Source organism: Caloenas nicobarica, chromosome 7, assembly GCF_036013445.1.
Source record: "Caloenas nicobarica isolate bCalNic1 chromosome 7, bCalNic1.hap1, whole genome shotgun sequence".
Lineage (NCBI taxonomy): Eukaryota > Metazoa > Chordata > Aves > Columbiformes > Columbidae > Caloenas > Caloenas nicobarica.
In genome coordinates this window covers 37,527,551-37,543,620 of record NC_088251.1, presented here as the reverse complement: position 1 = coordinate 37,543,620, position 16,070 = coordinate 37,527,551, and the positions used below count along the sequence as shown (strand labels likewise).

The window sequence follows — 16,070 nt, the reverse complement described above, 5'->3', positions numbered from 1 at the left end:
ATTCACTAATGGTTTTGTTTACAAAATAGGCCAGAGGCTATAATAAATTTGAATGCACTTCATAATCCGTGGCCAGATTTCTCTTAAAACACGAATAAAAATGAAAAACGCTCTACTGTCCATTTTAAAAAGGTGTTGTACAGCACCAGCAAAATGTGGTTGAAATTAAGGCTTCATTTTTATGTGTGTGTCTTTATTAATCTCCATATCATAAAGGAATTTATCTTTTAGGGGCTACCATCAAGCCAAAAGGACTTCAAGGGATATATGGCACCATAAAACACTTTCATTAATGCCTCTGATTATGAAATAAGAAGAATGTCATTAACTTTGCATCTATTAAAATCAAGCTGGAGAGGGCTGGGAGCGCTTTTGAGAAGAGGAAGGGAATCAAACCCGATTTTTACAAATTGAAGCCGTGACTTGAAATAAAAGGGACACCGGGCGGCAGCGGCCAAGCGCTGCCCCTCGTTGTCCGGCTCTACTTGAGCCAGCTCTAGGTTGGACTAACGCGCCTGGTTTGGGCATCGCTCCAAATTGGTGAGAGCCAGCCGGGCAGTGAGGAACCAGATTGATCACGGGCCTGGAAAGCACCAATTACCTGTGAAGCTCAAAAGAAGCATATTTTTTCTTTTAAAGAAAAGAGTTCTTCAGGTTCACACAATAATGGTCTTCAAACACAAGCCAGTCTCCAGGGTTGTGTGTAGTTGTACTACAAGTGTACTAAAAACTGCAGCAGGGAGATGTTAAATATTAGGAAATACCTTCCTGGGAGTTTCCCTCCCTAAAGACTCCAAGGACAAATTAGGGAGAGCTGGTTAGAAGTGATCAGGTATATTTGCCTCTGCGTGGACGATGACCTCTTCAGGTCCCTTCCAGCCCAAGGTTTCATGACCACTTGGTTGAAATATGTGGCTCTAAGCGCCACCAACTTCTGCAAAACCGCTGAACGTTAAAATATACGATTAAATGTTTTGTCAAGTCAGGGCTAAAAGTTGAGACTGTCCTTAACCTGCCTGCTGCCTTCAGGATGTCCCAGGCCATATGTCACCCATAGGGCTGCAGAAGCTCCCTCCAGGCTTGTCTACATGAGGGACAGTGGGTAAGTCTATAGGTTTTCACTGGCGTAACTGCCCTGAGAAGCGAACAAAGATGTAGCTGAAACCAAGTCTCAATCAAGCTTGTGATGGAGTGCAGAGAAAATACATTATTTTTGCAATTTTATAACAACAGGAGTGATTGAAAAATCTTCTCCTTCCCCTATCGCTGAGTGATTGTCAGAAATGATAAGTGCATAAATCAATATAGCGAAAAGGCACATGTTGAGGTTTGGACCTGATATTCACTCTGCCTGTGCTCAGCCATCACCTACATGAACTGATTTCACAGCAATAATGGCTCTAACCCCTGTACGTTTAGATACTCTGGTGCCTTTATTTCAAATAACTGACCTGGGGTGGTTGATTAGAAACACAGGACTTAAATTAAAAGGAAATTAAAGAACAAAGATATGAGCAATAAAGTTCAGGAGAGACAATTATGATGGTTGAGGACTCCTGACCTACAGCTCCATCCTCTGCAAAGCAGCGCTTGGTGGGATATGAACCCGAGATGACGTATTTGTTCCCTATTCCAACATACTATGGAAACGCCTGGATCCCAACACAAAAGATGCTCAACTGGCACAACGCTGAGAAGCTGAATTGCAAAAAACAGTGGACGCATCTGTTAATCCATGCTGTTAAAAACCAAGAAATCACTTCCAATGCTTTCTTTCTGCCCTGCTAAGGGAGGTGGCGCCAGCTCGCAGCCCTCCGAAATTTGGGTGGCTTGTCCTAGGAACGCGGCACTGCCGGCCCCGGGCTTTTCAAACACTGAGCATCACACAAGTCCTGCTGTAAGGGAACTAATCCTTGATTTGCTCTTGTTCTACAGCAGAGCTGGTCCTTGTGTAAAATATTATAGCCCAGCCACTGCTCAGCTGGCTTCTCCCCTCCAGAGAATCGCAAAATAGTTTGGGTTGAAGGGACCTTCAAAGCTCATCTAGTCCAACCCCTGCCGTGAGCGGGGACATCTTCACCCAGCTCAGGTTGCTCAGAGCCCCGTCCAGCCTGGCCAAAAGACAAAAAAGCCTGGATTCCATCGTCCGGCTGGGGATGAAGAAGGAGAACAGGATTGGTAAGGACAAGACACATTGCAAGAGGTATCTGGCAGCCTTCAAAAAACAGAGCAAACAATGTACGACACCAATGCAAATCAGTTGGAAATGTCTCTCGACATATAAAAAAAATAAAACTACCCAGAAAACCAGGGCAAAAAGATATTTCCACATGTCATCTCCACAGAATTGAAAATGATTTAAATTTTAGGCTGTCTCACCTAAAAGCCACAATACTTGTGTACGAATGCGTTGAGGGGTGACCTCCGCAAACAGGCACCATTCACAGAGGTGTCTGCAAAACCAGCCTATATCAATATAAACCACGGCTGGAAATTAAACCGCAGACCAATGGGAGCGTTATTCCTTTTTGGCCAGCAAGACACAAACTAAATCGCAGACATTCCAGGTTCCAACCAGACACCACCAGTTGCCCTCTGGAAGGGTACAGAGATGCCCTGGGGGCCCTTGCCCACAGCAGACACGGTTAAGCTATAAAAATCCTCTTCCTTGCAATGTACTTAATTTATTTGATCAATTTGACTCTTGGAAAGCACAAAAATGTGAATGTTTTCCAGGAAAAAATTCCAATGCTGCTGTGCATTAGCAGGCACCGTCACACACTCAGGCAATAAAAGAGGCAATTCCATTTCATTTTTTAGCCTTTAATTATAAAACATATTTTTCATGGAGTAGACAGAAGCAAGAGGTAAAATTCTAGGCTCAGTTTTGACAAAAAGAGTATTTTCTTGTTTTTGTAACAAAATCTCCCTTGGTGGTAAAGAAAAATAATAAAATCCGGAGTGTTAAGCTAAACTTTTAAATATCTTTTATTCTTCTGGGTGTAATTCAGTATTGGTTAGGAACTACAGCAAATGACCTTCGCCAGTGTTTTCCTGCTCAGGAGAGAGGCGCCCACCACTGAAGAAAATCCCCAAGAGATGATGGAAACATTTCTCCCATCAGTAGGCTTCTGCAGGCTGCGGAGGTGGCACCTGGACTTCTTGGAGGTTTCTGAGATCTGGAAATCTCCAAAAATTTAAATTTCTCTACCTGATTCCAGTCTGATCTGTTGAAGGAACCGAGCACGTCCACTCCTGCTCTTCCTCACGCCTGACCAAGCGTCACGCATCGCTAAGATGTGGGTTTGGTCAGCATCTCACAGCTTCCAAATTCACTCTGCGAGCAGCCAGAGGACTGGCCCATGGCCACCAGGAACAGTCGAATTTTCTTTTATGGGGTCCCATAAGCAACCCCTCACGAAGACAAAACTCATGCGCCTTCCCAGGAACACCTTATGGTTTTCAAAGCTTGACAGCGTGAGTCAAAACAGCCTTAAAAATGAAAACAAACCTCACGAGCTCCAAAACAAGCTCCAAACCGGCGAGTCCCTCACTGCAGGTCAGCTCAGGTGGCAAAGCCAGTGGTGATGTTAATTTAGGAGACAAATCTCCTGAGCTTTATACTGTTGTCAACAGAGGAGGAAGGACCTTCAAAAGGGAGGTTGAGCACAACCTGAATTCAGCATCCTCAGCAGCAGATGCCTATAGAAGGAGCGGGGCAAGGACAACCTTCCCAGGCTACACCTGAGCTCTTGGGACTCTCTTCCAAAACAACAGTTGCTAATATCAAATAAATAAAGAAATAAGCGCCCAGTCCCCAGGACGGGACCAGCGTTCTCACGGACGCGCTCTCCTCCACGCGATTTTACATCCATCCAAATAGGAAAAGGCATAAACAAATCGCATAGAACTGCACTTTTAACAGAGAATTTACCTGTTATGTCACAAATAACCACCAAAACACTTAAATTTGCCTGTTTTCCAATTCTCGGCACTACGGCTGCGTTTGGCTCCTGCGGGGTTACAGAGCGGGGACTTCCCTGAAGTTCCATGGTGGCAGCAGTAACTCTGTTCCCTTTTCTGCCCTAATTTACAGGAGTTCCTAAAATACTCCACTGGTGTCCGGTATCAGGTTGTCAGCACCGTGACATAAACGAAGCTCCCTCTCTCTATTGTAAGTTTTTGTATCTACGTGGATAATTCGAATGGGTCACACAGCGGCTGCTGTTTCAGTCTCCTCGCGCTCAGGCTTGGTTTTAATAAAGACTGCAGAGGTCAAAAGCCAAGCAGAGTAAAAAGCAGGCTCAGATTTTGCCCTCCCTCTAAAAACCCGCCAAAAAATAAGTAGTTTTCTGTGAAGTATTGTCATAGTTCAGACACTGAATCTACACCTTTCGTGCTGACCAAACAGATCTGTGTCTAGTCCTGAATTAGAAAGTGCTTAGAAGAGGCATCGCTCCGTTACTCCAGTTTTGGCTGATTAAGATTTCAGGTTGCTCTTTCAATCTTAGCACTTAACGACCACACAACTCACCGGCTTGTTTTTAAAAGACAATCAATGCCACCAACGCAGGACCACTCGGAGAGAGAAGACGTGCACTCCTCTCTCAATGGAGTACATAAATTCTTCTTGGTTGCTGTAAAGGTTGGACTTAACGATCTTAAAGGTCTTTTCCAACCTAAATGATTCTATGATTCTAAAGCATTTATTCATACAGTTCAATGGGAAATGTAATTTAGCTTTCTTCGACCATCAGAAAATATATAATCCCATCACATAATTTTCTTCCAGTTATTCAGGTGTAATAACAAAGAAAAATTAGAAGACTTCTAACACAGCACTTATTCTAGGACTTCACACAAACTTCAAAGAAGAAAAAGTTACCTACCAGCTCAACTCGTCCAAACCCTCCGACTCCAAGGGTGTCGATGATGTTGAAATCAGACAGTTTCAGGTTGGCGAAGAAGGCAGCTTCGGCTTCGTATCTGGATTTTTTAACGCGAAAAAACGGAAATTTCTTAGAGGCGCAAACATGAGCACTGCACAATACTGTACCCGAATGGCATGAGCGTGGAACAGCCGTTACCTGCTTCATTTCCATCTTATTTCTTACAGTTTGCTTTTGTTCACACTCATCGTTTTGCTGGTCCCAATTATAGCATTGCTCCGACGTGCACGGTTTTCCAGGTGAGAAAAGCAAACGTACCTACTGCATGCCTACAATGCAAATGTCTGGCACTGCAATTCAGCTCCAGCTACCCAGCAAACACTACATTTTGATATTTTCTATTGATCTTCTTGTGGGTGGGTTTGGTTTTTTTGGGTGTCTTTAAGTATTTTTGGAAGATAAAGTCTCTCATAGGAGTTTCTCTTATCCACAAGCTGGCAGTAGTTTCTATAAATGTTTATTGAAAGTGGCAAGATCATTAAGGTCCCTGGAGAGAAATCACAGCCAGGTTTTATGAAATCAGATCCGATAAGCTGCGGGCTGGTGTGCAAATGCCTGAAATGAATGACTTCAGTCACATATCAACATTCCTAGAAGAATATCTTCACTTCTTTTCCTCCTATAAACTCACTTGGAGTAGACGTCCCAACCCAGGAGGTCCCAAAATCCAGATGCTCGCTCTCTAGCCTGTGTCCAACTGGCTCTCAACGCAAGTTCACCAAGCCCTTGACTAAGGCAGCATGCAAATCCAACCCATGCAAGCCTGCCAAAATGAGCTTCCCATGACTATCCTCATGAATATGATGCCTCTAAAATAGCTCCTCGTCAAAGTTTAAGCTATTTTTAGAAAGGCTCGGAGGGGAAATGGATGAACGGGATCCACCCACTCAATAAAGTTTGACATTCAGCTGCCGGAGAAGTCCCCGTGCATGTCCAACCTTTGGCCGCTGGTGACACAGTCATACGGGAGGAGAGCGGAGACGGATTATGGAGAGAGGCATGGGGGGAGTATGGGGGGGAGCTGGCTTGGTTTTCAGTGCTTAATTTTAGCTGTAATATCTTGCAATTAACACACCGACCATAATCCGCTATTTCACCTGGATGCTTCATGTGCGCATGGTAATGGTAGCATAAAGATAAAACATCACAGCGTTAGCCACCATCATATACATGTATCTACTCTATCTTTTTAAAATACCTTGTCTGTCACACCTGTCTCTAATTCAATAACGGGATGGAATTGATATACTGACTTCTTCCCTTCAAACCACCTTCTTTAGTCTATTTAAAACTCCACTGACATTAGGCGAGAAAGAGCAAAAGAAAACTTTGAAGTTAAAAGGGAAAAATAAAAAGAGGCGTCGAGAATGGTGAAAGGTCACGTCATCAAGCTCCAAATCCAAGGCAATAAAGCGCAATTTTATCTCGAGGCTGCTGTCGGCAAATTACTTAAGCTCTGCTTTATTATTTACACTGTCACCAGATCCTCCGGGTGACCTTGCTCCTGTGGCCACCGCAGCCGTGTGCAGCTGATTTTGGAAACCAATCGGACCCCAGCCCGCTTCGAACTTGGGATAACCCTGTGTGACACAGCTGCTTATCGATCGCTTTATCCTCACCACGAGGTGCACGCAAAACCTGCCTCCGCTAAAGGAAAGGCGTGTTTATTCATCCCCTTCTAAATCACAGCAGACACGTCATTTGAGGGGTGACAGAATGGTGAGATGAGTCTAATTTTAACAATAAACGCACAGTTATCACGTTCCTGACCAGTTAAATGCCCCTAATGACTTATAATTGCTAGGAAGATGAAATCCCAGCATAGAAAAGATCATTTTGACAGTCAAAGAACAGATTCAAAACTTCAGGTCAAGAAGCCCAAGGCTTGGGAGCCTCCCTTTTTGGGGAAGGACGCAAGAAAGAAGATTTCTGGATGCTGAGCAAGCAGGAGATGAGAGATGCCAAACGGCAGCGTGTCGGGAAGGTCAGGGTCTCCAAAAACACACGGGACAGAGATATTTTTTTTTTTCCCCCTGTAATACCTCTTCCCCTGAAAGACGGCCAAGTCCTACAAAAATGCCATATAGCTCACATCAGGCGATGTGAGAGAACAAAAAGCAGGTAAGACGTGGCACAGTGCTGGGAGGCTTGTCCCAACCCTGCAAATTCCACCAATCCTCCCAAAAATCCCTCAGTTTGACATGAGACGGGATCTGCCGCTCCAGTCCCGACTTCCTTCTTGTTCTGTGTGTCGAGTCACAGAAGCCGAAAGCTCTGCCGATAGATTTTAAAGTAAAAAAAACCAAAGGTGTTCATTTATTATTTTGCTTAAAAAGATGTACTCGCAGCATTATTGCGATTGCTTTTTGAAAGCTCTTGGCTGATTCTCTTTGACAGACTGCTTATGTGTAGTTAGTGCACACGTGTGCAATAAGGCATATAAAACAAACCGGGTGCAGTTTTCTACATACTGTGCAATAGGCATCCAAAAACCAAAAGAAATTCCAAAAATGTATAGTGAAACTCAAATGTCTGTAAAATCAAGCAAGCCCTTCAGGTGCTTAGTAACAACAGTCATGTCTGAATTCTGTTTTATTTCCAGCTACAAAGGTTAAAGTCCACTTTCAAATCAAAATCCTATAAATTAACAGGAGCTATGCACTTCAGCCCTACAAAGCTTAAAGATAAATCTCTTCAGTCACTTAAATAAAAATATCAAAATGCAAATATTCCCAAGCCACCTCTTAAATCAGAAATTGGGGTATAATCCTCATCCTGAAATTTAGAATATGGATTAAACATTCGTCCTTTAACTTCCTTGATGTGAGTGTGCTGCTCCCTGAATAGAAACTCCCAAGGTTTTGCAGCGTGTGCTCCTTGCTCTACAAAATCACAGTGAAAAACATGGCATATCTTAATTTCATCACCTCCAAAAGAGACGTTTTAAGGCATTCAGAGGGCAGTGCAAAGACACACAGAAGTTGTTTAAAAATTAATATTGGTGTGGCTTTAGGAAAATGTTTGCCTCTGGACCATGTTGAAGAAATCCGCTACGCTCGGATACCGGGGAGGACGCTTGGGGTATTCCCTGGGAATAGAATAGAGATGAGATGAATGGCAGAGACAGTTTGACCAAACTTGTGCAAACTGACGTGGAAATCTCTCAGCAATCTGGGGGAAAAATGTATGTGTGTCAGGTCAGGGCATATTTATTTTGGTACCATTTTGCTGATGCCACAGCCTCTTCCCAACCAGTAGCTGGCAGTGTCACGAGAAAGGCAGTTATATTCTAAATATCCAGCCATACGCCGGCGCTCTGAGACTTTTCAAACAAGAAAATGACTTTTTTTTTTGTCCTCTGTGAGAGCTGGTGATTTAAATTCCTAAATTAACAGCTAAGAGGTGCATTGGGAGACATCTCGGGAGGCACGAACACCGATCAGCGTCACACCAGCGTCCAGCGACATTCTGCAGCTACGCATGTGCAAGGCTTAACCTTTCTATTCTGAGATTTCTGGGGTTTTCTGGCTCCAGTTGAATTAGATATAATTAAGAAAGAGCCATTCTCCAAATATTTTGGTAATTGTGCTTCTTGCCCCAGCTATTACAGGCCAAAGCACCTGGAGAATCATTGCTGGAAGCGCACAAAAAGATACAGAAAACATATGACATAAAGAGGGAAAACCAACAAAAAGTCTGTTCTTTAAGAAAGAGCTTTTACAATTAAGGCTGAGATTTTCCCGAGAGCTTGTGGGAAGCCAGGTATCAACTCCCAACACGCTCTTAATGGGCCTTTTTTCTATTAAAACTGGGGTTTGTCACCTACCCTACTCAACCAACCCTGCTAGAGCTCACAGGAGAGGTGTTTTCTCCATGGAGGACACCAAAGAACATTACGGAGGAAGAAATGCTCAGATCTAGGTCACACACAAGGATCCTGTGGAATCTCCAACGTTTCCTGCAAATCTGAACAACCTACCAAATCCCACTCAAATGACCGGCTTCCCATAATCATCTCACCCCAATGAGTATCAGTGCCCTCTCACGGAAGAGCTGGGGTTTGGCTCCACCATTTCTTTCTTTCATTCCAAACAAAATACATATTCTTAAAGAGGCGCTAATTAAAATGCCTCGGTTGAGCCTCCTCTTTGGCACGGTCAGACATCACATGCGAGAAACTGGAGTAATCGGGGGGATCAGGAGTAAATACCATCGTCCAAATGTCCTGTTACTGCGAAACGGCAGCGCAGGAGCCGCAGCCCAAGCGTTTGGGCAATGCCTGTTATGCAGGACGGGAGAGCAAAACACGTGCCTTCTTGGTTTCCAACCATTTAAATGAGTGATTACCTCCTAGGATGATGATTTCCTCCCAAAACTACAGATACCAAAAGAAAAAAAAAAGAAAAAAAAGAAAAAAAAAAAAGATAAATCATCTTACCTAGGCAACAAAAAGGATAAATGAGAAAACGTGAGGAGCAAAGATTTGTGATTACCCAACTGCTCAGCTTTACTAAACTAGCTCACGATTCCTATCACATGAGCGAAATGTGTTGGGAAACATTAGACATCTGTTACCAAACTGTCATCCCGATAGAAAACTTGGCTTCTTTCCACCTGCGCGCTGCCAACTAGATGTAAATTGCAACCAAATGGGAACCAACCACCAGCTCCCTGATAAGGGCGAACGTAACCATTTTGGGCGGATAAACCCAGAATTTCAGAGCTTTCCTCGGTGACGGACATCTGGTTAACAGCTATTTTGTCAGTTTTGTCGGCTGGCCTGATCACTGTCGCACCCATCATAGAGGCAATGCACTTTTGCACGCAGAAATATTGGATTTCTGCAAAGATGAGAACTTGAGTTGCAATAGTTGGACGGTGATGATCAGACCCAGCCTGCAAGAAGATACATGCGGAATGAGCCTAAGAGCCACAGGTGGGGTGGGGAAAAATATGTCACAAAAGGAAACGATATTCTGCATCCACTAAGCCTGTCTCCTTATGGTTCTCAAAACATAGCTAGCTTCTTTTTAGCGTGCTGCTTCAACTGAGGCAGCACTTCAGAAAAACGAGTTTGTGGTAAATGATTAAAAAAACTGATAAAAAATGACAACAATTTGATTAAAATGATTAAAAATTGACTCAAATCTTCAATTTTGTGACCATTTTTTCTACGCACCTGAACATACGTATTTTAGCCCTGGCAAAATAAGCCACCTAAGCTGTTTGCCTGCCTGGTGCCCTGAAGTCACAGCAGGTTTTCTGGATCGGATTCATGCTGTTGAGTTAAGAGAGATGCGATTCCCAAACGCGAATGAGAAGTGGCAGAGGACATGAATCGGATTCATGTAACGAGGAGGCCTCGTTGTCTGAAAGCGATGGAGGGAAGAGCAGATGCAGCGGATGGTGGTAGGGCTCCCATGCCTCTTCCCCGTCTGCTCAAATGACTCCGAAAAGCTCAGCTTCACGTATTTCTGAGTGACTTTGGGCAAGGGGAAATCTATGAATGGTCAAATGGGTGAAAGTGAAAGAAAAAGCACCTCGTGCCACGTCCACCCGAGATCCTTACCTTCAACTAGGCCCCGTCTGAGCGGGGCTTGGAAGATCTAGGCCCATTCAGGCAACAGACAGAAGCATGGCACAGCGACAGTGTATTTTACACAACCAGCAAGATCCAGAGCCCGGGAATGCCTGAAAGCAAATTCTTGAGAGGCATTGAGAGCAAATCTGTATTTCTCGACGGTGCCTTGCCACTCGTCCTCTCAGAGGTCCCACCCCACATGCAAACCCCTTCTTAACCAGCATTCCTTCCAGATATTGAGCAATACACTTTTTTTTTTTTGGGGGGGGGCGGGGGTAGATGCTCCTTGACAAACGGTTGCAGCAACAAATCCACCCCAAGGGTATGAACCCAAAATCTTGTTGGGGAAAACCATAACACGCTCATCAGACCTGTCTAAGAGTCTGATCCTGCAAGGTGAAGAGCACTCTCAGGTCTCCACGGACTTGCATTGGGTGAAAGGAAGATGCTCGCCCTAAAATTACAGTCAGGCAGAGCAGGCAGTGATAGCAGAGAATAAATATTTCCTAAATACTGTTCCCTCTGTTTGGGAAAAGACTATATTTTGTGTTTCTTCCTCTGGGTACCACACGTGCAGCTCTGTCACGATGCACAAACACACCTTTTTACTTTCAAACGTCCCTTTCAAATAAACATTACTGGCACCAGTAAGAACAAAAATATAAAAAAAAGAGACTGTCTCTTTACCTATTTTACTGTCCATTGCATAATGTTACAGTAAAGCTGCATTTATTTCAAGCACTGTCATATTATCACAATTTATTAGCTCGTTCACAAATACAGGATCACAAGATTTTACCGGGACATGTCCATCGACAGGGCAAGCGGGAAGATGACGAAGACACTGAGCTGCTGGACAAAAGTACCGGCACAAGACAACTGTGATTTCTCCCCTTGGCAGTAAGGTCACCGCTGCCCACCCAGCCCTGAGTTGTATGAACCAGGCAGCACCGACCTCCAATTGCCCAAAATCCAAACGGGTTTTTCTGCCCTTTCACAGAGACAACAGACCGATGGCACGTCACTGTGCCCGTAAATAATATCTGCCCGGTATTTGCTGTCCTAATGCTAACCCAGTATGGGCGCTATGGGGTTACCCACGGACTTGGTTAGAGAGGATTTACTTGCGGATGAGGATTTGCTGCCCTGCACCAAGGAAGGCCAAGGAGGAGAACATGCAACTCATCTTCTACTCTTCCATTTTTTCTCATTCAAACAACACTGAAAAAGTAAAAGGTGTCTATCGATCTATCGACATGTATCTGTAGATAGATACAGGGAGAAAAGTATGATAACTAATAACCCAGCTTTTCCTCAGGTCAGGTCTCCTTCTTCCAGATCATCCTTCTGAGGTCAGCAGTGCAGTGGCTTTAACTCCTGATTTAGCTGCTACCACTTCCGTCTAAGTCTTACACCTTCGACTGAAAATCCAAATCAAGAGAGATTTCATTTGGATTTTTAAAAGCAATGTGCCAGTGGCAATGATGCAATCGAAAGCTACGGCTGCGTGGACCATTGCATCGAAAAGAAAGGCTGTCTTTCTTTTCCAGTTCATGTTGTCGGAATTTCTCTTGGACCCACCAGCACTTGCGCTCGCAGCGTACTTGCCTTTAATGACTTTGACATCAGGAGAAATAGCATACCTCCTGGTTTAGATTTTCTTATAGAAAGTGAATGTTTGAGTGGCAGCTAAAACAGACATTAAAGCTATGGCATCTCTAACTTCCTCTGGAAGGGGAAGGAGATCTGAAATTAAAAACATAAAGTTAAAAAACTAACAGAGAAATTATTTTTCCCCTCCCCTATTTTAAAAGCACGTTACTTTTCAATTAAAGATTGGCAACGTGAACATGATCTTATGCTGTTTATTATCATAAGCTGTGCTCCTCGTAAGTTGTTTCCATAGTTAAGCAAACAGAAGGTTTGTTTGAATTATGGGGCTTTGAATGCATGGACACCAATTTCACTGAGAAATGCAATGGAATGCACACAAATACAGTCAGTTCAAACAGCTCAGGAAGACCTCATCACTCCGGCTTCTTTAAAAAGTCTTCGAAGCTAATATTGTTGAACTCCTAAATGTGCCAAGAGGTTGGTAATACCTTATTAAACAGCTTATGCTTACTGGGTTCTGTACCTTCCATCTAGCCAGACTATGAGTGGGACTTATCTGAACACAGGATGTGCAGGGAGCGACTTTATTAGGGTAAAAAAAAGCCCTAAAATCCCAATTTCACCTTTTCAGGTGTTTGCTATGTGGATGCTGGTTTTCACTGAAAGCCAAAGGGAGGTCATCACTGAAATGCAAATTTTACTTTCTAGATGCAGGCGCTTCTCCTGCAGCTTCTGCTGAAACCGCCTGATGCTCCCAAGGGGACTCGCTCTCAGGGTCCTGCTTTGGGATGTCCCAGTTTCACCCTCGGTTAAAAGAGCATTTGCACTTTTGTAAGACACTTAATGCCGAGAACATCCTGAAACAGTTCAAACAAGATACTCTACAGGACAGACTGACTTACAAAAACAAGACTTTAATCCATTTTAATTAAAAGGGGCGGAGGGAGGATGTGGAATTATTCCTTCCTCTGGTGGTGTTTCCTGTTCTGCACAGCATTAAAAGATATTGCTTAAGGAAAGGGTTTGTTTCTCTTTTTTCTTCCCCCTTTTTTTTTTGTTTTTTAAACTCTGGGTGTAGCTGGAGACCCAAGAAACTGTCTCACTGCCACTGTATTGCATCTGGATCTTGGCTCAGCAGGGAGGGACCGAAGCCCAAATAGTAGCTGTTGGCAATATCGTGTGTGGTGCGCTGGGTTAACCCAGGTGGGAAACTCCTTGGTGACAGCAGAGAAATAAAACATCAATAACTTCTGCTGACTCCAAGACAGGCAGCAACAGCACAAGCTGAAAAACCATGTAAACAAAATCCTAAGGAAAAGCAAACGATTTTTCACGGCACCTCAAACGCCGCACTCTAGCATGTTAATTTCATTTCAATGAAAAGAACATAAAATAGAAAATAAAAGATAATTTAAAAATGTTATTCATCAACATATTTTCTTCCCAAATAAATTCACGTTCAAATCACATATTTCTGTAACGCGTTTCCTTGACAATTCAACATTTTCATTAGAAAAGTCTCTACCAGTGTCCCTTGGGCAATGGGTATTGCCACAGCTGCTGGGTGGAAGAAATATTGGTTCGCTACCCTGCCTCTTCACGTGTCCCCTTGTCATCACGTTTCAATGCCATCTGGTATGTGGCACTGGGGTTTTTGGAGTTTTATGGTGAGTTTTAAAAATAATATTCTGTTGGAATATTACGCCCACTAGATAAAAGGTAGCTATTATATGCTTCAGCTTGCTGTAGTCCACTGGATTTCATGTCCTGGCCACCTCATCCCTACTTCCAAGAAAGCTTTTAATTCTTATTTTACCTTCCTAAACTATGGGTCAGTACTGAGATAAAATTTGGGTTTAAACCCCTAGATTCAGCAGCTAAATCAGCTCTAGCTTGGCTATACTCGGTGATTCTGAATTCTGTTGTAGCACTCAAACCCTCGCTCTTAAATACAAGGTCAGTGAAAAATAAACCTGCCTTGGTTGCACGCTTGTTTGTCCCTGATGTTAACTGTCCTTGAGTCATTCAGAAGAAAAAAAAAAAAAAAGTATTATGATAAGGAAGGAGGCAATCCATTAATTTCCCTTTGTTCTCCTTATTAGTTCTGAATTTAACAGTCTGGATCTGTAGACAAGAAAATATATTTGAAAGATAAGGCATCAAGGGTATTTCCTTTCACCTTTCTGATTGACTTGAGACGAAATACCTACAGATTCCTAATTTGTTCCTTTGGAAAACCCAGGCTTATGAGAAGTACCGAGGAAAAAAACCATTTCCCGTTAAATCTCCAACTGACCTGTGTCAGGTCAATAAATCCCAGCTACCAAAACTTGGTTTAAAGGTGCCACTATGTACCAGAGAAGAACACCAAAGTTATTTTAAGTCAACTTGTTGGGAGTCATCAGGGAAAAGTCACGGCCACATTGCAACCTTGGAAAACAAGATGTGATCTCAAGGAAAAAAAAAAACAAACCGGTCTAATTACAGCTTTAAAGTGCCCAAATCATGGTTAGTTCTGCTCATTGCTCTTCTACTTTACGAAATCTCACGATCTAATTGCAAACCACTAATCAGACCCCGTGAACCCCAAATCTGCTTGTCTGAGCACATTAACATTAAATGGCTCTTTCGCCTCCAGCCTTAATGGAGGATGTTGGTTGTGTACGTAAATTCTCTAAATTTGCACCATGGTAACAGCGATGCTCACATTAAAGAGACTCGGTTTTCTTTCTCTTAGATGTTTTACAGAATGTGGAGAACTGGTCGATACATCGCTGATATCAGACAGACTTTTTTGTCCGACTCACCGTGTTCCCTACTTATTGCACATTTGTTCAAATCCCACGGGATTCAGACAACAGCATGCGCTCTGTTTTATCCTCAAATGGACCTAATCCTGCAGGAAAAAAAAATCACTTACTAGATGCTTTCCAGCTTGACAGCTGCTAAGGAGTAGAGGTCTACCTCGAGTGAAGTGGTGTCCCTTCTCTGGGGGCTGCCCAGAGATATTTCATTATTATAATAATATAATAATTATATTATAATAATTATATTTAACGATTATCATACTGGTCATTAAAATTATTACTATAATACAATGTCTCCTGCAGCCTCTTCCAAATTCTCACGTAGACCCGCGTGTGACAGGACCTGGAGATGTTGCTGGAGCAGATGGGTGAACGTGTTCTCTCAACCCAGCGGCTCCCCGAAAACGCCCGAAGATCACCAGCAAGAGCTATTGATTGCACTGGGAGCGCTGGAATAAGCCTCCCAAAGTGTTTCTGCAAAACCCTCAACGTTTTATTCATTTGGCCGACGTCGGAGCCCTCCAACCATGCCGGCACTGCTGGTGGAAGATGCTGCATCCGGCATGTTTCATTATAATTTACTTTGCGGAAAAAAAAAAGGTGACATGTAAGAGGAAGGCAGGGGGAATGGGGAATACTACATAACATCCTACCGAAAAAGCGGGAGCAGGCAGGAAGCAGATTTTTCCTTACAAAGCAAGTACGTGTGCGCACAAAGCGAGGTTTTTTTTGCTCCATTTGCTCATTCTGGCAAACAGATGAAACTGTGGGAAAAGATCAGTGAAACCGGGCTCCACATAACCAACCCCATCCTGGTATCACCCTGTGTCAAACCCATTTTTAATTGGTCTGATCTGCTAACATTTTGCTTTCTTGTGCGAGTATTGCTTTCAAAAGCAAAATCAATGTCTTGGCCCATGAAGGTCCTTTTAGCTCCACGTGGAAGAGACTCTGTAAAGGCAGTTTCTCCTGGAGTTTAACAACTCTACACAAATAACAAAGGCCAGTATCTGGCAAAAGTCAAGAAAAAGCATCAAAATGAAGGGTCAATTTAAAGAAAATCCAGAGAAATAGAAAAACTAAAGCAACCGTGCACCCGCTGTCCCACAAACATCTAAG

At 43.3% G+C, this 16,070-nt stretch overlaps 1 protein-coding gene across 7 annotated transcripts in view; it reads right to left on the bottom strand.

Moving 5' to 3' along the window:
* Positions 1-16,070, bottom strand: part of PRKG1 (protein kinase cGMP-dependent 1) — a 432,157-nt gene that overhangs the window by 27,514 nt on the left and 388,573 nt on the right. For 4 of the 7 annotated variants that reach the window (XM_065639324.1, XM_065639331.1, XM_065639325.1 and 1 more), the window contains one exon: positions 4,890-4,986. In XM_065639324.1, the coding sequence (XP_065495396.1) occupies positions 4,890-4,986 (97 nt within the window). The other 3 variants (XM_065639330.1, XM_065639328.1, XM_065639329.1) reach the window with 3 other exon arrangements.